Source organism: Bos indicus x Bos taurus, chromosome 11, assembly GCF_003369695.1.
Source record: "Bos indicus x Bos taurus breed Angus x Brahman F1 hybrid chromosome 11, Bos_hybrid_MaternalHap_v2.0, whole genome shotgun sequence".
In the NCBI taxonomy this organism is placed as follows: Eukaryota; Metazoa; Chordata; class Mammalia; order Artiodactyla; family Bovidae; genus Bos; species Bos indicus x Bos taurus.
Window position 1 is genome coordinate 97,153,389 of NC_040086.1, and position 24,993 is coordinate 97,178,381.

The 24,993-nt window shown below is 43.7% G+C and overlaps 1 protein-coding gene across 4 annotated transcripts in view; it reads left to right on the top strand.

Annotated features, from left to right (window-relative positions):
• Positions 1-24,993, top strand: part of GARNL3 (GTPase activating Rap/RanGAP domain like 3) — a 164,890-nt gene that overhangs the window by 34,712 nt on the left and 105,185 nt on the right. For 3 of the 4 annotated variants that reach the window (XM_027556312.1, XM_027556314.1, XM_027556313.1), the window contains one exon: positions 11,382-11,451. In XM_027556312.1, coding sequence (XP_027412113.1) covers positions 11,382-11,451 — 70 coding nt within the window. Of the gene's footprint in view, positions 1-10,304; positions 10,408-11,381; positions 11,452-24,993 lie in introns of those variants that run through there. The other variant, XM_027556315.1, reaches the window with a different exon arrangement.

Below are 24,993 nucleotides of genomic sequence, written 5' to 3' on the forward strand. Positions count from 1 at the left end.
AGTTCATGGGGTTGCAGAAGAGTCAGACATGACTTAGAGACTAAACAATAACAACAACGATAGCGTGTAATTGAGACTTGTTAGCCATATTTAAAGTATCTGGTAGAGAATACACTACCATAGGTGGCAGGTTGGACACCAAGTGATCCTTGAGTCTCTGGACCTGAAAGTCTCTGGACATTTCTGGAAGTCTCTTCCACCCTAAAATTGTATGTTGAAGTGGCTGGAAGACTGATGAGGCTGTTATAGGAATCTGGACATCAAATAGTGAGGACCCATGAGATGGAAGGACTTGGCTGGCTGAGTATGGGAGATGATCACTGATGAAATGTCCAGCTGTAAGAGAATGGAGGATCAGTGGGATATTGACACAGCAGGAGGCTACACAGCACTGTGAGTCAATGACTAGAGTTACGGCTGTCAACGTGTACAAACCTCAAAAGCACAGTGTTCAAAGAAGCTAGTTGCAGGGAGATAGTCATGGTTTGATATACAAGTGTATAAAATTTAAAGTCATGCTAAACAATACTGCAAATGGTTTATGACTACATGGTACAAATGTCAAAGATAAGTAGGAAGTATGAACCAAATTGTTTAGTCAAATTGTGTCAAAGGAGAGAAAGATGAAAATGAGATCAAGGACAGGTACACAGGGGTTTTCAGTGTATCTATAATGTTCATGATATTCATTTTTCTGCATCTTAAACCATTTCATAATAAAACAGACGAAATCCAGGTGAGTCTGACATACAACTAGGTTTGAGAACCAGAATCAAGTGCTTCTCAAAATTCAACATGCATTTGAATCCTCAGGGGATCTTGTTAAAATGCTGATTTTGTCTCATTAGGTCTGGGGTGGGGCCTAAGAGTCTGAATTTCTAACCAACTCAGGGAAAATTATCCCTCTGAGTAGTGAGGATGGGAGATTCCCATTCTCTAGGATTCCTGCTAGCCAGGGTACTGCTCAGAAATGCTGCTCTGGACAGCATGCCTGCCTTCAGAGTCTGGGTACAGCTGGAGGCACAGTTTGGCAATCTCAGAAGAGAAGCTTGGAGAACCTAGGGAGACAGACTTTGGAGGGATTTCCCCAAAGAAGTTAAATCTGCAGGTGATCAAGGCAGGTCTGCAGCAACATATGTTGTCTGCTGATTTTTTCTTCTTAAACGAGTTTCTGTTTAACGCTTTGTGGTCATGCATGTATAGGTGTCCTGTGGAGCAGTGTTTCCCTAACCAAATTATACTCAGCTGGAAATCCCTTCAGCCTTGACCTTATAAGAAAGAATCCAAGGTCACTAGAGAGTGGAGAGGGAGGGAGCAGACGTGTGGACATTACACTTTGTAGGAATCATTTGTAAGTAGCAGCTCCCAGGTTTTCTGGATGGTGGGTCTTTTAAAAAATTAATTTTGGTTGTGCTTGGGTCTTCGTTGCTATGCAGGCTTTCTCTAGTTGTGGTGAGCAGGGGCTATGCTATAGTTGCGGTATGTGGGCGTAGTTGCTCTGGGGTATGTGGAATCTTTGGGGATCAAACCCATGTCTCCTGTATTGGCAGGCAGATTCTTATCCACTGTGTCACCAGGGAAATCCTGGATGGTGGGGCTTGAGCTGAGCAGAATGACAAGCCTTCAGGCTTCTGCTCTGCACACCCACATCCCAAGACGACATATGCTGCTTAAGAAGGGGACAAAGGGGACTGTTGTACAAGTTACCAGCTTTGCTACCCACAGGTGTGATGTGCTTGCACACTTTTTGTTCTGTGAAGTCCAATGTCCTTTATATTTTCCCACTGAACCGTAAGTGCTATGACTGTGGGGACCACACATCTTGGGTTTAGCACCTGGCCCAGTACCTGGTACATCTTAGGTGCTCAGATCAGATCAGAGATCAGATCAGTCGCTCATTCGTATCTGACTCTTTGCGACCCCATGAATCGCAGCACGCCAGGCCTCCCTGTCCATCACCAACTCCCGGAGTTCACCCAGACTCATGTCCATCGAGTCAGTGATGCCATCCAGCCATCTCATCCTCTGTCGTCCCCTTCTCCTCTTGCCCCCAATCCCTCCCAGCATCAGAGTCTTTTCCAATGAGTCAACTCTTAACATGAGGTGGCCAAAGTACTGGAGTTTCAGCTTTAGCATCATTCCTTCCAAAGAAATCCCAGGGGTGATCTCCTTCAGAATGGACTGGTTGGATCTCCTTGCAGTCCAAGGGACTCTCGAGAGTCTTCTCCAATACCACAGTTCAAAAGCATCAGTTCTTCGGCGCTCAGCCTTCTTCACAGTCCAACTCTCACATCCATACATGACCACAGGAAAAACCATAGCCTTGACTAGACGGACTTTTGTTGGCAAAGTAATGTCTCTGCTTTTGAATATGCTATCTAGGTTGGTCATAACTTTCCTTCCAAGGAGTAAGTGTCTTTTAATTTCATGGCTGCAGTCACCATCTGCAGTGATTTTTGAGCCCAGAAAAATAAAGTCTGACACTGTTTCCACTGTTTCCCCATCTATTTCCCATGAAGTGATGGGACCAGATGCCATGATCTTCGTTTTCTGAATGTTGAGCTTTAAGCCAACTTTTTTACTCTCCACTTTCACTTTCATCAAGAGGCTTTTTAGTTCCTCTTCACTTTCTGCCATAAGGGTGGTGTCATCTGCATATCTGAGGTTATTGATATTTCTCCCAGCAATCTTGAATCCAGCTTGTGTTTCTTCCAGTCCAGCGTTTCTCATGATGTACTCTGCATAGAAGTTAAATAAACAGGGTGACAATATACAGCCTTGACGAACTCCTTTTCCTATTTGGAACCAGTCTGTTGTTCCATGTCCAGTTCTAACTGTTGCTTCCTGACCTGCATACAAATTTCTCAAGAGGCAGATCAGGTGGTCTGGTATTCCCATCGATGGTGTGATCACTGACCTAGAGCCAGACATCCTGGAATGTGAAGTCAAGTGGGCCTTTGAAAGCATCACTACCAACAAAGCTAGTGGAGGTGATAGAATTCCAGTTGAGCTATTCCAAATCCTGAAAGATGATGCTGTGAAAGTGCTGCACTCAATATGCCAGCAAATTTGGAAAACTCAGCAGTGGCCACAGGACTGGAAAAGGTCAGTTTTCATTCCAATCCCAAAGAAAAGCAATGCCAAAGAATGCTCAAACTACTGCACAATTGCACTCATCTCACACGCTAGTAAAGTAATGCTCAAAATTCTCCAAGCCAGGCTTCAGCAATATGTGAACCATGAACTTCCTGATGTTCAAGCTGGTTTTAGAAAAGGCAGAGGAACCAGAGATCAAATTGCCAACATCCGCTGGATCATGGAAAAAGCAAGAGAGTTCTAGAAAGGCATCTATTTCTGCTTAGGTGCTCAGGAACTGTTTATGGGATGAGTGAAAGAATTTCAACTCAGATACACGTGTTTTTAAACTTAACCTTTTTATTTTGAGAGCGTCATAGATTCTTATAACGTAGTTGTCAGAAAAACACAGAGAGATTCCAGGTATCCTTTCCCCAGTTTCCCCCAGTGGTAACATCTGGCATAATAACATTAGTGCAGGATCAGTCACAACCAGAAAATTATCACTGATACAATCTGCTGGCCTTAGATTTCCCTGGCGTCACATGCAATTTTGTCTTGGGTAGGTTCATTTATTTATCATCACAGATGACAGACACAGAATGGCTCCATCACCACATACCTTTTTATAAGCCACCTCCCTCCTCTATAATTTTTGAGAATGTCACCTCAAGAATGTTGTGTGATGGAATCACAGCAGCATGTAACCTTTTAGCGTTGGCCCTTTCCACTCCGCACGACTTCCTGGACCTTGTCCAAGCTGCTGCATCTGTCAGTGTTGTGTTCCTCTTCTGGGCTGAGGGACATTCCAGTGTGTGCATGCACCACAGGTGCTTTATCCGTTGGCCCTTCCAAGGATTTCCAGGCTTTTTCCAGTTTAGGGCTATCATGAATAAAGCTGCTGTAAACATTTGTGTATAGGTATTTTGAATATATATTTTCATTTCTCTGGGATAAATGCCCAACAGTGCAAATGCTGGGTCATATGGTAACTGCATGTTTAATCTTATAAGAAACTGCTAACTGGTTTTCAGAGAGGCTTGGCTTACCTTGCACATTTCTACCCAGAGTTTATGAGTGGTCTGGTTGCTCTGTGTCTTCGCCAGTGTTTGGTGTGGTTGCTGTTTTTTAGTTAGAACTCTAAGGACACTGGTAGAGGTCATTATTCAAAGGAAACTTGCAGTGAATTACCACAAGACTTTAGTAATAGCAGAGAATCCAGTAAGTTCTGGGGACACCTGTCTGTGCTAGAAACTTAGTGGGCACAGAAATACTGTAGGAGGAATGCATTTCACAATATTACAGAAATGAAGATTAAAGTGAGAAAGGTGGCTGAATAATGGTGGAAGTAGCATCAAATATACCGAAAGAAATGTCAGAATATCCAATGGCAGATGGATGGTGGAAGAGGGAAAGGGGGAAGGGGACAGGAACCCATCTGCATTCAGCAAGAGCAAAAACCAGCAGAAGTGAAGTGAAAGTCACTCAGTCCGAGTCTTCGTCACCCTGTGGATTGTAGCCCGCCAGGCTCTTCTGTCCATGGAATTCTCTAGGCCAGAATACCGGAATGGGTAACCGTTCCCTTCTCCAAGGGATCTTCCCAACCCAGGCATCAAACCCAGGTTTCCCATGTTGCAGGCAGATTCTTTACCATCTGAGCCACCAGGGAAGCCCTAAGAGGTTATCATTAATTCATAACTCATTAATGCAACAAGTATTCATGGAGCAGCCTGCTCTGAACCAGGCACATGGGGCATGGTCATGACCAAGGTAGGTAAGGTCCCTGACAGTTAGAATAGCTAGCTTTTATTTATGTGTCAGATGTGCTAAGCACCTTATGATATCTTTTAATCCTCCCACAGAAACAGATTATTTTAAGCCCATATTACAGATGAGGAAACAGGCTCAGAGAGGATAAGTAACTTGCCAGGGGCTACAGAGCTGTTGTTCCATGGAGCTGACATTCAGATCCAGGCATGTCTGACCACTTTATGATTGGTGGAGTTTGCTAATGGATGTTAAACTTAAGATCAGGAGTATGTGATGCTGGGAACCCAGAACCTCAGTGGAGGGATAGGATGCTGTCTGGAGCAAGAATCCAGGGGCTTAGATTTTTCTGAGACCCTAACATTCCAGAAATCCTCTTGCTTACTTCCTACTTCCTGGTGTCTGAAATCTTTTCAAAAGAGGATGAGATTCTTCCATTTCATCATTAGAAGTTAATGTATAATTGCAGCTCTGCTTTTTTGTGTCATTATCTCCAGAAGGAGAGACAACTGCTCCCTTATGTGCAATAAGCTATTCTAGTACCTGTTGTTAGGAGGCCCTGCTTTCCCTCTAAGCCTCAGTCTGTCAGCTGGCACATTTTTCAGCTCCTCTGTCCCTCAAATAGGGGGATCCCTTCCATCTGTCTATTACTATCTGTTTATCAAGGGGGTGGAGGTGGTGCCCTGGCACTCTTGACATTGAGCTCTGCTGTTAGTAAGCCTGTTGCTTTTCACTATTTCTTTCAGCTGATCCAGGAAGAATCTCATTCTTCTGTTGGCTTTAACTCTGCCAGCAGGGCTGGAGATGACTGAGGCCTGGATTAGTGGGGTCTGGCCAGTTGTTAGGGTCAGTCACTAATCTCCGGGCCACTTTAGTAAGGAACTATATCGCTGAGTTTCAGCTTCCTTTCCCCACCCTGCCTTTTTCAGTTTCCATAACATCTACTCTTTGCAGGGGATTGTCCTGCTTTCTGGGATCCTGATTTACATGATGGTCATTTCTCTAGCCTCTGTGTGGGGCTGGAAATCTTTGCTCTCATCCCAGGCCTTCTTTAGAGACGTAACATGATGGTCCTCAGCTCTCTTCATGCTTGCAAAGCGTGATCCGGCATCCTCACACGTTAATTTGCTAAAACAGAATTTCTATTTAGAGCCAGACCACCTTGTCTATGAGGAACTTGAACCCACTGGTTCTTTTTTGCACCTGCCTGTTCTGGTGACCTGCTCTCAGGCCCAAGGATTTTCTAGGTGAGGTCGCACTGCTAGGCCAACACTTTCAGGAAGGGGATGGTCTGCTGGGCTGTGATGCTGCCCTAAGCCCTGCCCTAGGGGGCTGCTTGGCCCCAGATCTCGCGTTTTACCACAGCGGGGAAAAAACAGGCATCTTGTTTTAAGTTCTTTAAAAGTTATTAATAGTAATCATGTAGGCTGCAGCCACTTTCCAGGACTCTCTAACAACCAGAGAAGAATTCATACTAATAAAAAGAGCAATAATAATAGCTAACATTTATCGAGTAGTTTTCATGTAATAGATATTATGCGTAGAATAAACTTTTATCTGCTCTTTTTAGTTTATTCTGTATAACCCTGTTAAATAACTGATATGATCAGCCACATTTTATACACATGGGAACTAATGCCCAGGGGGCTTAAGAACCCCTGTCTGTGACTGAGGCCCTTGCCCTGAGGCACTATGTGACATCTCCTCCCATTCAGGGAAAACTTGATCAAGGCCTTGTCCTTCCTTAGAAAAATGCCACAGAATGGCTAACAGGTTTCCCAGGGATTCCAGAGTCATCTGGAAAAGCAGTATTTTTCAAAACACTGTCTGTGAACCACCTGCATCACCACCACGGCTTATTAAAATCTCAGTCAGGCTGAATCACAGCCTCTGGGAAAAGGGCCAGGGAATCTGCATTTCTAGAAAGCTCCCCCAGGGATTCTGATGGACTCTAATAAACACTGCTATTTTCATTGGCATCCTAATCACAGTTTATGGGTAGAGCTGATATCAGCAAAAGGGATTCGTGCGTCTATGGGCAGGGGTTGGGCAAACTTTCTGGGAAGGGCCAGAGCATAAATGATTTGGGCTTTGCAGGCCCTGCAGGTCTCTGTTGCAAGTTCTCAGCTCTGCTACTGAACCATGGAAACAACCACAGACAGCCTGTCACCAGAGGGTGTGGCTGCATCTCAGTAAAGCTTAGTGTTCAGCAGGGGAGGCCACAGTGTGCTGACCTCAGTAGTTGTCCTGGCCCACCAGCCCTCTGATGACCCCTTTTTTGTGGGACTTCTTTTCTTCTTAATTGGAGGAAAATTGCTTTACAATGTTGTGTTGGTTTCTGCCATATGACAGTGCAAATCAGCCATAATTATACATATATCCCCTCTCTCTTAAGCCTCCCTCCCGTCCCCCATCCCACTCCTCTAGGTCATCACAGAGTGCCAGGCTGGGCCCCTGCATTATATTGCAACTTCTTACCAGCAATCTGTTTTACACAGGATAGTGTATATATGTTGATGCTACTTTCTCCATTCGTCCCACTTTCTCCTCCCCCCACTTGTCCACAAGTCCATTCTGTACATCTGCGTCTCTGTATCGCCATATCTTCCCTACAAAAAGGTTCATCAGTACCATTTTTCTAGATTCCATATATATGCATTAATATATGATATTTATTTTTCTCTTTCTGACTTACTTCACTCTGAATAACATGTTCTGGGTTCATCCACTTCACTAGCACTGACTCAAATTCATTCCTTTTAATGGCTGAGTAATATTCCATTGTATATATGTACCATACCTTCTTTATCCATTCATTTGTAGATGGACATCTAGGTTGCTTCCATGTCCTGGCTATTGTAAATAGTGCTACAGTGAACACTGGGGTAAATGTGTCTTGTAGTATTGTAGCTTTCTCAGGATATATGTCCATTAGAGGGATTTCTGGGTCATATGGTAGATTTATTCCTAGTTTTTTAAGGAATCTCCCTGCTGTTCTCCATAATGGCTCTATCAGTTTACATTCTGTGGGGCTTATTCTTACAGTACTTTCTGTTGCCTGTGGAGAGCTATATCTATGAAGATAAAATCACCTGTTGTAACAGATAAACCTTGAATCTTTGTGACTTAAAGCAGTACAAGTTCTGTCCTCTCATCTCACAGCCCAGTGAGAGTCTGCCTACTTGGGTTCTTCTGTGTTCTTCATTTAGGGACCTGGGCTCCTTCATAGTGTAGCTTCATCCTTCTTGGTTCTCACAGCCATCCTCAGAGCCAGTGGACGAGGAAAGAGAGCCAGGATTATTCATGGGAAACCTGTATGGGCCTGGTCTGGAAGAGGTGCCCCGCATTTCTACCCATACTTTACTGGCCAGAATTCTCATTGCGTGGGGTCCTGAAACAGCAATTTCTCAAGGCTGTGAGGCCCTTGGTCTCAAGACTTTCTCTAGTCCCTTCTATCTTTGCTTGAAATCCATCCACTTCTAACCTGGGCTCATCTCTTCCTTGTAAAAAGCCTTGCTAAGGTCAGTCAGTAGGAGCCAGCCCATGGCCTCACTCTGACCTGTCCAGCCACATTCCTTAGGGCTGCAGGCTCAGAAGGCACAGATCCACCGCCTCAGTTATTGTAGGTGCGAGTTTTATCACCTAGTTTGCTACTGTGTAACCGAGATCTCCATTTCTCTAGGCTCTGAGACCATTTCCTCCCTGGCTGCTGCCTGCCTGTGAAGCCTGCACCACATATTTTAGGTTGTTGCCATGGTAGCACCCCAGTGCAAGATACCAACTTCTGTACTAGTCCAGGTAGCACAGAGGCTTCACCAGGTAAACCCCAAAATGTGTGTGATGAACACAACTAAATGTTTATTTCCTGCTCACATCACATTCTAATACAGATGTTCTTGGAGGCATGACCTTCCATTTGGTCATTCAGAGACCTGGCTTTTTTCCATCTCGAACCTCTGCCTTCCTATGGGTCCTTGTGGTCCTCTCTTGCTGGCCACGGGGAAGGCAGGCAGGCTTCCCATGGGAGCCCATGGCATATCACTTGGGTCTGTATTCTCTTGGCCAGAAATCAGTCACATGGCACACTCCCTGAAAGAGGGGCTAGGAGATGAAGTCCAGTGACAAGTCCCAGAGGAAAGGAAGGAGGTTTTGGTGTACATGTGGCCATATCTGCCTCTTGGGTCAGGACTGTCTGGACTGATGGAGTGACATCCAGGGGCTTATCAGGGAGAAAGTCAATAGGTGGCCTGCCTCAGTGATCACTAGGGGCCCTATCAGGCAACAGCTAGTGAGATCCGAAAGATGTGCGAGTAAACAACAAACGTTTACTGCATGTCCATTCTGTGCCTAGCAATGGGCCAGACTCTGGGGACCTGGAGGAGAACCAAGCTCCTCTTAGAGCTCTGGGTGATCCTCCTAAACACAACCCTTGTGCTGGATGCCAAGGGGCCAGGGAGTTGGGGAAGAGAGTGGGTTTTCTACTACGGCTGGTTTGAGTGCCTCCTGTAGCCCTAGAAATGCTTCCCTTACAGTTGTGCATGGCCCTGTCATCAGCAAGCACCCTCTCTGCGGTGTACTGGACGAAATGTAATTAGAAGGGGAAAAAGGAAGCCCACAGCAGATATTCTGTTTATCTCTCTCGGTTGTTTTCCTAGGACATCGTCTGCCCTCAGTGAGGCTTCTAAGGAGGCGGTTGCTCCAGATGTAGGGTCATCACCCTGTTTTCTGTGTGTTTCTGGCTGTTGGCATTGGCAAAGTTAGGAAGCTGGCACTGTCTCGGAACCCCCTCTGTGGTTCTGAGGGCGGCACAGGGAGGGGCCCAGATCCCCACATCCCTGCTCTGTTCATGTTTTTGGCCATTTGGGTTAGAAACCGCTGCTGCTGCTTCTGTTGATGACTGAGTCACAGGCCCGACTTAACTGAAGGTGTTGGCTGAGGTCCAGGCAGACAGCTCTCAGTCAGCCACCATTGAGCATCAGCTCTGTGCCCAACCCCTGTTCAAGAGCGTGGATGCACCCCTTACAGGAGCCCACTTGCTCTTGGTAACTCAGGGCTGCTGGAGAAGGATCTTGAAACTGTTATGTAAGGCAACAGCAATATTCTCCAGGAGGGTTTTCAAAAAGGGCCAAGAAAATGGGCGTAGAGGACATAGCTAACCTTGGAGCTGGCCATGGAGGGAAGCTTTTACATCTCTTTCAGAGATTTTTCGGTAGAAAGTCATGTCACTAGCAGCAGGAAGGTAGCTTAGGTAAGTATCTAGGACACCCTTCCAAGCTGCCTTCATTAATTTGTTGCACAGTTTCTTCTAAGGCAGTGAGGACTACAAAAGGTTAAATCTCTCCTATACGATGAACTCAGCCATCCCCGTGAAATGGAGGAAGCGGAATACCATTAGACTCTCTAATCTCATTTCTCTCATGCTGTCCTTCTTGGAGCCTATCAAACAGTGTCCTGGCAGAGAGTCAGTTCTGTGGCCGTGAAGCATCAGAGTCAGTCTCTTTCTGAACGTGCCAGAAGGGCTGTAATTTAGAAAATGTAGCCTACCTTTTAAGGAAGGATGAAAAGGTACTAAATGCACCTTTCTTTGCATGTTAACTCCCAAATATTTGGGATATATTAAATGTGTCATTCCTGGGAAATTTTATTTTCTGTTTTATTAGAGTTATTTGCATGACATATTAGAACAGAACTTATAAAACTGTTTGTATTTGTGGATCTCTGGTGGTTTCATGAGTACTGCTCAGGGCCCTCTCTGTACCAACTATTCAATAAGATATGTGTCTTTTGAGTGTGTAACTGTGCATTCAAGATGCAAATGCAGTAACAATTTTGCCCTGGTTTTAATTGTTTTTCCTCAAAGACGCATGTGATTTTTCTTATCTGATTTAAGCATTTCTCAAGGGGAGGGGGTAGGAAAGTATTAGCTACTGCCACATCAAAAAAGCTAAATATAATTGGAAGTTAGATTTTGAGATTTTTCTGTTAGTCCTAGTCTTTTTTCCATATTGTGATGTTGTCATAAAGGGGAGGGGGGTGGGGCCTACCAGAATTTTGAAGTTTTTTTTTTCCTCCTATTTAAAGTTTATGTCTCCTAGATAGCATCCCATAATGCTGGTTATTTTTATGCAGAATATTTGGGACAAAGAGGCTCTCTTTAAACGAAAGATAATTGCAAGCTTTGTCTCTTGCCTCAAGTTTACTGCAGGGTTTCTCTCCCCTCTGGTTATACAGAAATGAAATTATAAACCACCAGTAGCCTGGGAAATGTCAATCGATTCCAAATGACTAAATATTTAATTCAATCATTGCCTATACCTCCAAGGATGACTCGGGTGTTTTTCTTCTTACTGAGGGCTCCATGAAAGCCGGGCTCTGCAATGGCTGCTGAGGACTGTGTCTGTTGCAAGGAGGCTCCCCTGCAGTGAGGAGCTGGGCAAGCCTGTTCCATAGCAGCCCTTTTTGCAAATGGTAGTGGATTTTTGCAGAAGGTTTGTGGCCAGATCGCTATGTATAATACTGATGAAGCATTTTTGTTCCAGCTCTGTCTCGGAAGACCTAGGCTGTAGACGTGGGGATTTCAGTAGGAAACATTATGGATCTGTGGAGCTGGTAAGTTTACACTGTCTGTTCAGTGGTAGTACATTGATTTCGATTTAGAGAGGATCGCCAAGCTCTTCAGATCTTTTGTTGTATATTTACCGTTAGACCATGTGGGTACAGTATAAGGGCTGGATGGGAATGAATGACTATTGAAAGGCTGTAATATCGATCATCTTTATCTGTTGTGTTTTTACTGTTACGTACTTTTAATCTGTGCCTTTCAGTGTGTTAAAAATATGTTGTGGCTTGGTATTTTTCCCTGTTCATGGTGTTATGTAATTAAATAAAATGATTTATGTATTAGGAAAGGTAGCATTTAGCTTTTATGTTATCTTGTTCCTAAAAGTTTCTAAATCTAGTTTTTGAGGTTTAAATATTATTATAATACATATTCCAATTTTTCTGTACCCTTCATCTCTGGATATGTGATAGGAGTTAGAATATCTGTGAGCTCTTTTTTCCCCCCCTGTTACAAGTATATGTGTTGGACTAGATAAATGTCTGTGTAGGTAATAGATATCTGGATTGAAAATATTCATATTTTTCTTAATGAGAGAGATTGGGGTTTGTGTTATGATTTTTTAAAAAGGGTATGCTTTCATTTTAAAAGAGGAATAGTGAAGATATATCATAGCCTCATTTTCTTTTTATCATAGCCTCAGTTTTTTAAAAGACAGAATTGTGAGTTTTTTCCCCAGTTACATGGAAATTTGAACTAATTTTTAGGAAAATATGCTCATAAAATTCTCTTGGTTAATATTTAACTATTAAAAACATTAAATTTATTATTTCTGTCTATTTACAAAAACTGAGTTGATGGATCCATTTGTAAAGTATTAATATAAGCTACATTAATTACAGGTTTAAAAAGTAGAAAAATTTATGTACCGGAATCATGTACAAGTAGCATTCTACTTGAATTCAACTATATATTACAGATTTGACTGTGTATCTGGCCCAGGTATATTCTTGGAAATATGCATTAAGTAAAAGATTAGGTCCTTGTTTTTAAGGCTCCTACTGTCCTCCTGCTGGGCAGATAAGATACATAATATATCTAAAGAATGAATTTAGTCACATAAAAGACACCCTGGTTGACTTGGTTAGTGTGTGTTCTATGTCAGTCACTGGTGATACCATGCCAACACCACCTCTACTGAAGAAGCGTGTGCATAACTAATTCAGAATTGGTAAATATTGTGAGAAGTGCACAGACAGGGCCTGGTGGGGGTTGGAGAAGGAGGGAGCAACCCCTTCTGGCTAGGCATCTCGGGGAAGCAGCCTGGAAGGCCTTCTGGAGGCTGTGGGATGTGAGTTGGCGACAAGGAAGATAGAGGATATTTGCAAACAGCATGATTCTTGGCAACGATGATTTGAAGGGCAATGAGCACATGGTCCTGCCCAGCAGAGAGTATAGGGCTAAAGAGCTCAGTGGTTACACAGCAGGTAGGCTTTGAAATCAGACAGGCCTGGCTTCATATACCAGTTCCCTTACTTATTATCTCTGTAAACATCGCTGAACCTCAGTGGTGCCTAAGAGTTTGTGCTTGGAAGTCATTCTTGTTCCAGCATTTACTAGTTGTATGATTGGCCTCAGTTTTCTCATCTATGAAATGGGGTTTATTAGTATTATCTATTTTATAGGATTGTCAGGAGGACTGTATGAGGTGATGCACAGAAGCACAGTCCCTGTTAACTACCCAAAGTAGGAAAGATGAAATTTGATAGCACAAGTAGGATGTTGACTCTCAGGTGAAGACTTTGAACCTGATCTAGTAAGTAGTATGGAGCACTTATAAATAGTGAGAGTGGTGTTTGGGGGAGACAACATAGGTGTGTAGGATGGACCCTTTATAGACTTGTGGAAATCACAGAATATCAGACTGGGAACATACATGAGAGAAGTGCTTTCAAGCTTGAACAGGCATCAGAATCACCTGGTGAACTTATTAAAACAAATTGCTGGACCCCATCCCCAGAGTTTCAAATACAGTGAGTCGGGATTAACTCAAGTTCCCAGGTAATGTTGATGCCACTGTTGCCAGAACCACCCTTGGAAAAACCCTGCTTTACAGAATCCCCAACTGGTCATCAGTTATCCCCAGCTTGATGAGGCAGCTCATTGACCAGCTCAGTTTTTGTGTGTGTGTGTGTGTGTTTATAACTGACTTTTTAAATATTTTAAAGTAAATTTTAAATACATTTTAAAATTCTATGTATAATTTCACCACCTTGCAGCAAGTATTTTCACCTGCCTTTGATACCTTCCAAATTGTATAGCTATAAGTGCTATTTCTACATGGTTGTAATCAAATTATATATTTACTCTTGCATGCCTCCTTTTTCATTTAACTGTGTTCTATAAGTATCTTCTTGTTATATAGTTACCATTTTAATCCATGTGTGATAGATAGACCAGTAAGGTGATCAACAATGGTCTGTGGAACCATTTTCCTCCCTATGTAAAATCAGGTCATTTCTAGTTTTCCCAAGTTGGAAATGACGTGTACTAGAGGTTGCAAAACTTCAGGAGATGGTTGAGGGGCAGGAGGCCTGGCGTGCTGCGGTCCATGGGGTCACAGACAGTCAGATATGACTGAGTGACTGAACAACAATAGAGGTTGCAAGGGTTGGGAATGATGCAGTGAGCAAGTTCCAGTTTTGCCGTGTGAGGATCTCTTGAGATTCTGACTCCAGTGTTTTAAGGAAGGAGGTGTTTTCTCCCATCTATGAACACAGAGTATTATCAAATTAAAAACCATATTATGTGTCCTATGTTCGTGAGAAAGCCAGTTCAATTTTTCTTACACTTGATTTGATGAATATTGTTGGGAACCCAGTCGATCTTGGGTGTTTGTAGAGGGGTCCTTGGGATTCTGTAAAATTGAAATTTTAGCATAAACTTCTTCTGATGTTCAGTGAATTAGATAGAAGTCCTTGTGAAGAGTGAAATTGACCATTCAAATCAGCAATGAGGGGGATGCAGGGGCTTGGTTCCCTAGGTTTCAGTTGAGTATACATTTGGTGAGATACCATGGCGCTCAGACACCTACTCTACAGACTCACAGGTGAGTTTCTCAGCCCTAATTCAACAGCTGTGGGTCGAAGGCTCCCACCATGGGGCAGGCATGGTGCCTGACACTGAGCGGGGAGGAAAAAGCCAACTGCTCTGCTCTCCTGGAGCTGGAGGTAGTCTGGCTTTAGAATCCAGTGGCCTCAAGTTTTGAGTCTCCAGGCTGCATCTTAGCTGTGTTCCCTGCCTGAATCAGGGATGGTTTCCTTGCAAGGGATGGAGATCCACTCAGTCCAGATCCAGTATAATGTAATTCGCAGAACGGGTGTGGGAGAATCTCGCCGGAATGCACTGCAGGAAGCACAGCTGGGCTGCATGTGACTGGGAAGCCATCAAGCAGCTCTTCTCGTTTCTCTCGGCCCCTGTGGTTTCTCAGCTTCACTTTGCTCTGCATGTCAGTACCAGTCTCCTCTCTGCACGCCAGCTTCCATGACAGCACAGTTGCCTCTCTCCAGTCCATTTTCTCCTAGCAGCAGTGTTTGTTTGTTTTTTTTAATACTTCTTTTTATCATGGTGAAATATTCACAAAATATAATTTACCATTTTTAAGTGTACAATTCAGGCCAATTATGTATATTTGCCGGGTTATGCAACCATCAGTATTATCTACTTTCAGAACATTTCTCATCATTCTAGATAGACACTGTATCCATTAAACAATGACTTCCCATTCCCCCTGCTCCCTTGCAACCTCTGTTTTATCTTCTGTCTCAATGAATTTGCCTATTCTATGTGGGATTATACACCTTTTGCCCTTTTTTGTCTGATTTATTTCAATATTTTCAGGGTTTATCCATGTTGTCACATATATCAGAATTCCGTTCCTTTTTCTGGCTGAATAATATTCCATCATGTATATATACCACATTTTGTTTTTCCATTCCCCTATTGATGAATTCTTGGGTTGTTTCCACTTTTTAGCTCTTATGAATAATGTTACTGTCAACATTGGTATACAGGTATGTGCTCAAGAGATGTTTTAAAATGTTGACAACATAGTATCTTTTCTTTCATAAATCTCTTCTGTGGCCCATTGCAGTGCAAGCCCAGACCCTTTACAAAGCCCAAAGAGATCCTTCATGGTCCCTGTTCTGCCTTCCTCTCCCACCTTCCCACGAGCTGCTCACTCACTGTGCTTCGGTGGTCTGATTTTCCTCTCTAGAACAATTTGAGTTCCTACCTGTCCTTTGCATGTGCTCTTCCCTCTTCCTGGAATGGGCTTTCCCAGCATTGCTCACCGCTGATCTCAGCTTAAATGCCATCTTCTCAGGGAGGCCTCCCCGATCACCCTCGCTGAAGTCATCCTCCTCATTATGGAGGTCTCTAACTCAGCATCCTCTTTATTTACTTAATGGTGTTTATCACAATCAATATTTGTTTACTAACTATCCTCTCATCCACTAGAGGGGAGGGTGGAAACTGTGTCTTTCTTGAGATTTCTAGGCCCTGGCATATACTAAATTCTCATTCAGTTTTTTTTTAATTACTAAATTGATTTCTAGTCCCCCACCCTATCCCTAGTCTTGCAGTCCCTGTGTCCACTGTAGTCTATTCATTCTTGGACCCTAATTTCAAATTCCAAAAAGAATGCTATGGATTGGTTCCGCAGGTCCAGTTATCTATCCCTGATTCAAACAGTTGAGTTCAAGGTAGGGTGGTGGTTTGGGGGGGTATCATGTGGTATAAATGTGGCCTCCTAGACCCCCTCAGCAAAGTTTGTGGGCAGATTCTCTTTGGAAAGGATATGGGGAAGAGTCAGTTTCAAAGAGCATGAGCTGAGAAGGGAGCTTCAATATGTCTATAATATTTTCTCATAGAGCAGATGATTTAAAAGCTCCATCTAAAAGCACCTGGTTAAAATGTCATCTTCTGCAGGTGGACTGTTATCCCTGGCACTTTTTAAAATTCCATAAACAATGATATGAATTATAAACCCTCTAAAGACAGGAATTAAGGCTCTTGATTTACCACTGTGTCCCTCATACCAACCACAGTGCTTAGCTTTAGTTACTTAGTAAAAATTAATTGAATGAATGAATGGTTCAGTTTGGTTGGAATTAGAGAATAGCCTAACCCATCAAAAATAAAGAAAGAAAAGGAAAAACAAGCTTCTATGATTTCCCCCCTCCCCAATATAGTTAGACTCATCAGTTTGCAGTGCATTCCATCTGAAATGTTTGCCGTTTTTCTTCTTGATGAATTGAAAGTCTGGTCTCTCGTGGCAGCATTCTAAGCAAGGCACAGCTATTACCCCATTGACCATTCTTCATCACTTCATATCGAAATCTGTCAGGAAAAGCATAAGATTATTTGTAGCTTTTATTGATCTTTTCTTGGCCTTTGACTCAGTGGGTAAGAAACTGGTGTGTTACAAATGATGAATGGTATGGGCACCATATGGGCCTCTCCTTTCCAAGCCCAGCTGCTGATCCTCACATAAGCCCACATCTGGGTAATTGTAGGGAAGCCACGATCTGCAGGTAATTTCAAATCCAGGATAAAAGAGGAGGGTTTGTTGTCCATTGGGCTTCGCAGGTGGCACTAGTGGTAAAGAACCAGCCTGCCAGTGCAGGAGATGTAAGAGACTCAGATTTGATCCCTGGGTCAGGAAGATCCCTTGGAGGAGGGCATGGCAACCCACTCCAGTATTCTTGCCTGGAGAATCCCATGGTCAGAGGAGACTGGTGGGTTACAGTCCATGGGGTCACAAAGAGTCAGACATGACTGAGGCAACTTAGCACACATGCATATTGTCCATTCCTTTTTAAACTTGCACTCAAATGAGTCAAGCCTGCATTTGGACCAGCTGCCTGCTCCCCTGGTATATCAGAAAGAAATGTATAAATGTCTCTCCGTGAGGATAGCATGGTTTTGTTGTTTTGAACTCAGAGTGGCCTCAAAGGATACCTGGCTATACTGAGTACAGCCAGAAGAAAGGTTTGTCATGAACTTGATTGGCATCTGCAGATTTTAATATCTGAGGTTTTGACTGTGTGACAACTTTTGAAGTCTAATATATAGTCATTTGTATTTTTGCTCAGGCACGAACTTGAATTACGCCTGTGGGACTGTTGTGTTTTAGATGATTCTTGGCTAATGAGTGATTTAGCTGCCTGCCCAGCATCCCTAATACAGCACAGTTTTGTTCTCTATTCAGGGTTGAGTAGGCTTTTTGTTTTCAGAGGCATTCTGTGGGAGAATTATATTCTATGTAGTATCACCAAATTGAGAAATGAGTGAAGGTTCCAGAATATCTCCCCTAGGAACATCAAAACATCACGACTTCTGTCTTCTACAACTAGAATCATAATTTTGGCAGATGTTCTCTATTTAACTGGCTTATATCTAAGGCTTTAATAGCAGGTTGACTCATGTAGGTACCGCAAGACATAACATTTATCTTGGAATTATCAATGAGCTGGGGCTTCCCAGGTGGTGCTAGTGTAAAGAACCTGCCTGCCACTGTAGGAGACAGAAGAGACTCAGGTTCAATCCCTTGGTCAGGAAGATCCCCTGGAGGAGGATGTGGCAACCCACTCCAGTATTCTTGCCTCAAGAATACCATGGACAAAGGAGCCTGGTGGGCTGCAGTTCATGGGGTTGCAAAGAGTGTGAAGCAACTTTGCACATATGCGTGCATCAGTGAGTTAACATGGTTAGAAACTATGGTGCTCTTTTTGATATTTCGATGCCTTTGTGGATGATTGGTAATGCTTACATTGAACATTTTCCAGGCTAAAATTCTTGCAACCATTTTTAGTAATGCAGAACTTTGAGACCTTAGTCATGTTTATGTGTTAGAATGGAACTGGAAATCTTTTATTATGTTTATTAGTTTTGCTGTTTATTGAATGTTTACTATGTGCCAGTCAATGAGCTAAACACTTTTGATTCATTTACCTATTCTCCCAAACGACCATCGGCAGTTTTTTATTTCATCACACACTGTGGTTGCTCAGGAAATGTTGGTGGACATTGAATGGATTCCCATTTATCAGGTGATCTCAGAGAGATCCCACAGCTAGTAGAGGTAACACTTAAGCCCAGATCTGTCTGACTCTAAGAGCCCCTGTACTTAATCTCTCAGCCTATGAGCCTAGGCTGTTTTATAAGGAAATTGGGTTGATTGTTAGAGCACACATCTCTGCCCTTGGATGCGTGCATGCTAAGTTGCTTCAGTCGTGTCCGACTCTGTACGACCCTATGAACTTCAGCCCCTCGGGCTCCTCTGTCAATGGGATTCTCCAGTCGAGAATACCAGATTAGGTTGCCATGCCCTCCTCTAGGGGATCTTCCTGCCTCAGGGATCAAACCCATGTCTCTTACGTCTCCTGCATTGGCAGGTAGGTTCTTTACCACTAGCACCACCTGGGAAACCCATCTCTGTCCTTAATCAACAGCATAGAGTAGCTCTGCTTTAAGTCTTAGCTGAAATATATAATTTCAAACTCTCTTAGGTCCAAATCTTAACAAATGTTTGATTTTAAGAAGAATGTTCAAAAAAAAATTACCTAAGAAATGTCTGTGCGATAAATGTTTTAAATTTAATTCCTGGTTTAGGCCCAACCATAACGTAGCTACAAACACTTGGCCCGCACTTTAAAGGGACCACTTTTCTTGGCCCCTCTTAGAAAAGCAAGAGTTTTTCTTGATCTGTGCCCTTGTGTTATGCCTTTAGCTTGCACTGATGGGCATATCAGAAAAGAACCATGTGACTCTGGAGTGTGTTGCTTGCAAGGAAGCTCTTGAGGATTTCTCGGTCTGTCACACAGTGTCTCCTTTAAGAAAGCCTGTGAGAAAAGTTCTCCCAGGACCAAAAAGCAGCTTCATTGTTAACCTTTTATGCAATGGAAATCCTCTAAATAAATGGACTTTTTCCTCTTTGCTCTGGCCTCTGGGATGCTCAGGACCCTATTTATGGCTTGCCTTGAACAGCCTTAAAGGACTCTATAACAGGCAGCCTAATCTTATTCTCTTGTTTTCAGTTTATTTACCCACACCTAATTTTCCCTTGTTCTAAATTTGTTTTGTATCTAATTTTCTCCTTTGAGTGAGATATCTCAGTAAGATGCTTTAAATCTTTTCTAAAAAGTAAGGTAGAGCATAAAAAAATATTTTCTGTGTTCAGCTTCTAGCTCTTAACAGCACATCCTCTGTCCCCCATTGAGGGTAACCTAGTTCACAGAATGGTTTTGACCCTTGTCTCCTCCCTCCCCTACTTTTTGATCAGGGACCTATGACCTATTTTCCTAGGATCAACTACACCTGGGGAGAATTAGCATCCCCTGCCCAGCTATTTGGTGACTGCCTTAAGCACTGAGCCGTGTGTTAATTGGGGTCCAAAAGTCTTCCAAATCAACTAGCTAAACACATACCATAATAAGAATATCAGACAAGTCCTCCAAGTTTTTCCAGGCAAAATCAACCCTGGAAACAGCCACTCCAGGGATTTTTGGCACCAGTGTGCTCTCTAGTTTCAAAACTAGAACTGCAAACGCTCCACTCCCTCCCTCCGCAGGCCTGGGCAGCTCATGCCACGTTGCTGGTGGCCACACAAGTCTCCCATTCCTGTGTGCCCCACGTCCTCCTTGGGGGTGACCCTCCCTCCTGCCACTGCACTGTCAGCTCAGCTCATAATCTCTGGCTTCTGCACCCTCTGCTGGAACCCTGGGGTCTTTGTTCTGTGACTCCAGTGGTCTTCAGCTGGTGGGATATAGGTCCCTGGTGCACTATAAAAATACTTTCAGGACTTCCCTGGTGGTCCAGGGGCTGAGACTCTTTGCTCCCAACGCAGGGGGTCTGGGTTTGATTCCTGGTCAGGGAACTAGACCGCACATGCCACAACTAAGACCCGGAACAGCCAAATAAATAAATATTTAAACACAAATAAATACTTTCAAATTTTGGTCAGTGTTTAATACAACAGTTTATATTTTGTGTAACCAGAGATACAAACTCTTGGCATACTGTTTATTGGTTAATTCTTCACAGCAAATTGAGTTTTCTACCTGTGATCTCTTGTATACTATGGAGGAAAACTCTCACGTGTGTCTCAGACACCCAGTCTTTCTTGGTGCCTGCTTGATAATATCTATTGCCTCTCACTTCTCACTTGTGCCAAAGTGACCTCTGCCTTACACCAGGTCCTGTCATGTGCCCACCTCAACTTTTAGTACAACAAGGCTTGGTGGTATATATCATCAGTTGTAGCAAAAATAAAATTTAAGCTTGAGCAAAAATATGACATCACCATCTCAATGGACATGAGTTTGAGCAAACTCTGGAAAATAGTGATGGACAGGGAAGCCTGGTGTTCTACCGGCCATGGGTCGCAAAGAGTCGGACACAACTGAGTGACTGAACAACAAATACTGTTTTTATGAATACAAAGTATTTCCTTTTCTGGAAGGTATTTTTAAGAACCAGTATTTACTTATTTATTTAGGCAGGTCTGTGATCAAAGACTGAAGAAGGGAATGGCAACCCACTCCAGTATTCTTTCCTGGAGAGTCCCATGGACAGAGGAGCCTAGCAGGCTACAGTCCATAGGGTCACAAAGAGTCAGACACAACTGAAGCGACTTAGCATGCTTGCATGCATGATCAAAGATGTAGTACTTGGGATTCCTCTGGTGATCCAGCGGTTAAGACCCCAAGCTTCCAATGCAGGGGCTGGGTTCAATTCCTGGTCAAGGAACTAGATCCTGCATGCTGCAACTAAGACCCAGTGCAGCCAAATAACTTTTTCTTGATGTAGTACTTGGCAACCATGAACACACACCCAAGGATTTGAAAGCCACCCTTTTACTTCTTTTTGTAGTATTACCTTGAAAAGGAATTTTACCTTTTTGCCAACCTTTCACCATATGGTCTCTGAACATTTATAGCTCTTTGTTAGACCCTCAGAACTAAGTCTAGAACTTTTAACTTATTAGCTGCCTCCTCGCAGACAACTTGGGACAGATTTCCCCAGGGCTGCGGGATCCAGAGTATCTGAGGCTTCATTTGAGTCTCAGCAGCCCCAAGCTGAGACCCTTGCCTTCAGCTTTCTTCTGTCTCAGGGCAAGTCCTGTTTCCTTCCTTCCTTCCTTCCATCCCCTGGTGGCAGCTTCACTCTCTTGGTAGAAGAGAGAAGATCTGTTAGGTCTAAAATTTGCTCCCCTATTTCCCCCACTGGGTGAATTTAGGGAAAATCATGCCCAAACCCAGTGTCACCTGCTGTGACCAACTTACCAAAAAGGGCCTCCAGTTTCATGCCACAACTAATATTCTAATTTTTTTATATTGAAGTATTTTACATATTAAAGCCGTTACTTTGGGCTCCTTTATGTGTAAGAAAAGGATCGTATGTTTTTTGGCCTCAGTCTTTTAATTGGTCTTTTGCCGTTATCTTTATGTTGCAGTGTTTTAAAATATAATCTCAAGCTGTGTTTGCTGAATAGATGTGAAGACTTGACCATTACTTTAGGAATGCATTTCAGCCACTCTAAATTCCCTTTTCGATCCCTGCGATAGTTCTACAAATTCTCTTCTTAATTTGCCTTTGAACGCTCTCCTTTCTTGTTCCCACTAAGCCTGCACTTGCCAAGGTCGCTAAAGACCTTCCTGCTACCAAGTCTAGGTGACGCATCCAGGCTTTAGCTCACGGGCCGCTCTGCGCATGCGCCCTCTTAACACGTTCCCCTCCCCCAGTGTCTGTGCCTCTGCTCTCTCGTGTTTTTCCTCCTGCATCTCTACTATACCTCCTCTGCTTCTTTTAGGGAGTCCTTCTTTCCCGTCTGGTCCTCCCATTTGGATGCTTCTCAGGGCTCTGTCTCAAGACACCTTTCTCACCTGATCTGCTCTTCCTCGTGATCTTTCCTACCCTCATGGTTTCAGGTACCGTCTTCAGGCTGGTGACTCACAGATCCATATATTCTTTCCAGGTCTCTATCAACAACATCTAATGCCATCTGTTCATATGCCCACAGGACATCCCTGTGGGCAACTGAACCTTAAAAGGCCCACTACTGAACTCAGTCATCCCTCTTTACCCTCCCACACCGCTAGGGAATGGCTTTACCTTCTTGCTGGTGCTGCTGCTGCTGCTAAGTCGCTTCAGTCGTGTCCGACTCTGTGCGACCCCATAGACGGCAGCCCACCAGGCTCCCCCGTCCCTGGGATTCTCCAGGCAAGAACACTGGAGTGGGTTGCCATTTCCTTCTCCAATGCATGAAAGTGAAAATTTAAAGTGAAGTTGCTCAGTCATGTCCGACTCTTAGCGACCCATGGAACTCAGCCTACCAGACTCCTCCATCCATGGGATTTTCCAGGCAAGAGTACTGGAGTGGGGTGCCATAGCCTTCTCCGTTTACCTTCTTAACCATTGCTAATTTCAGAAACCAGGAAATCACCCAAAGCCCACATCCAGTCTCTTACCAAATCCTGTTGGTTTTATATTCTCAATAGATTTCCTGGCTAAGTTTCTCTTACATTGATGTGCGTGTACAATGCCAAACAGTCTTTTGAGAAAAGAGAGAGATAGACATAGATTTGTATATATATATGAATGGAAATATGTATTATGTATTCATGGGACTTCCCTGGTGGCTCAGATGGTAAAGAATCTGCCTGCAATGCAGGAGACCTGGGTTGGATCCCTGGGTTGGGAAGATCCCCTAGAGAAAGAATGGCTACCCACTCCAGTATTCTTGCCTGGAGAATTCCACAGACAGAGGAGCCTGGCAGGCTACAGTCACAGGGTCACAAAGAGTCGGACACGACTGAGCGACTAACACTTTCACTTTTCACATGTACTCATATGAATTTCACAACTACCTGATAGTTTTATAGATACTTTTGTTACCCCCATTTTATAGATGAGGTTACCAAAGTCCAAAGAGATGAATTAACTTGTCCAAAGTCACACAACTTGTAAGTTGTTGAGCCTGCCCCTCTCCCATCTTATGCACAGTAAGTTGTACTTATTTAAAAGTTCTGTGATGTCCCCATTGTTACAAGCTGTGCTCCAATGCCCCTTTGTTGTCATCATCATGTGCGCATGCTCAGTTGTATCCAACTCTTTGTGACCCCATAGGCTGTAGCCCACCAGCCTCCTCTGTCCATGGGATTCTCCAGACAAGACTCCAGACAATACTAGAGTGGGTTGCCATTTTCTCCCCCAGGGGATTTTTCTGACCCAGGGTTCAAACCCACGCTGTCTCTTGTGTCTCCTTCATTGACAGGTAGATTGTTTACCCCTGCACCACCTGGGATGCCTCTAGTACCCCTTACTGTGCATAAAAATCACTTGCGGAATTTATTTAAGATTCCGGCTCTGATTTGGCATATCTGGAACGAGCCAAATAGTGTGCTTTTTTTTCCCCACAATCTTCCATTGTGAAAATGACTGAACTTCTTACAAGTTTATCATTTGACATCCGGGGAAGTCCAGAGACTACTTTGTTTTTAAGTAAAGAAGAACAATAAAGGACTTCCCTGGTGGTCCAGTGGTTAAGACTTCCCATTCTCAATGCAGGGGACGCAGGTTCGATCCCTGGTCAGGGGACTAGATCCTACACGCTTCAACTAAGAGTTTCCTTGCTGCAACAAAGATCAAAGATCCTTAGTCGGACGCGACTGAAGCGACTTAGCATGAACACAAAAATGGCTTAAAACAACGGAAATTTATTCTCTCATAGTTCTGGAGGCTAGGAGTCTGAAGTCAAGATGTTGGCAGGGCTGCACTCCCTCTGAAGGTTTGAGGGAAAAATCGTCCCTCACCTCTTCCAGCTTCTGGGGTTGCCAGTAATCCCTGACATCCTTAACTTGTAGCTGCATCACTCTAGTTTCTGCTCTGCATCACATGGCCTCCTAGCCTGCATTTCTGTATCTACATCACCCTCTTTTCTCTTATAAAGATACCAGCTGGGACTTCCCTGGTGATCCAGTGGTTAAGACTCCGAGCTCCCAATGCAGTGGGTATGGGTCAGTCTCTGGTCAAGGAACTAGATCTCACATGCTACAGCTAAGACCTGGAGCAACCAAATTAATTAATTTTAAAAAAGAGAGAGAGACACCAGCCATTGGACTTAAGTCCTACCCTAATCCAGTGAACTCATCTTAACTTATCTAATTACATCTGCAAAGACCCTCTTTGCAAATAAGGGCACATTCTGAGATTCAGAGGGTAAAGCGTCTGCCTACAATGCGGGAGACTCAGGTTTGATTCCTGGGTCGGGAAGGCAATGGCAACCCACTCCAGTACTCTTGCCTGGAAAATCCTATGGACTGAGAAGCCTGGTAGGCTACAGTTCAAGGGGTCGCAAAGAGTCGGACACGACTGAGTGACTTCACTTTCACTTTCACTTTCACTTTCTGAGATTCCAGGTGGATGCAAAGGTGTTTGGGGTGGGGGACGGGGATTGGGGTGGGAGCACAAGGAACACCGTTCAAGCCAGAACAGTTCCTTTCTGCCTTTTAGTGTTCAGAAAGAAGCCT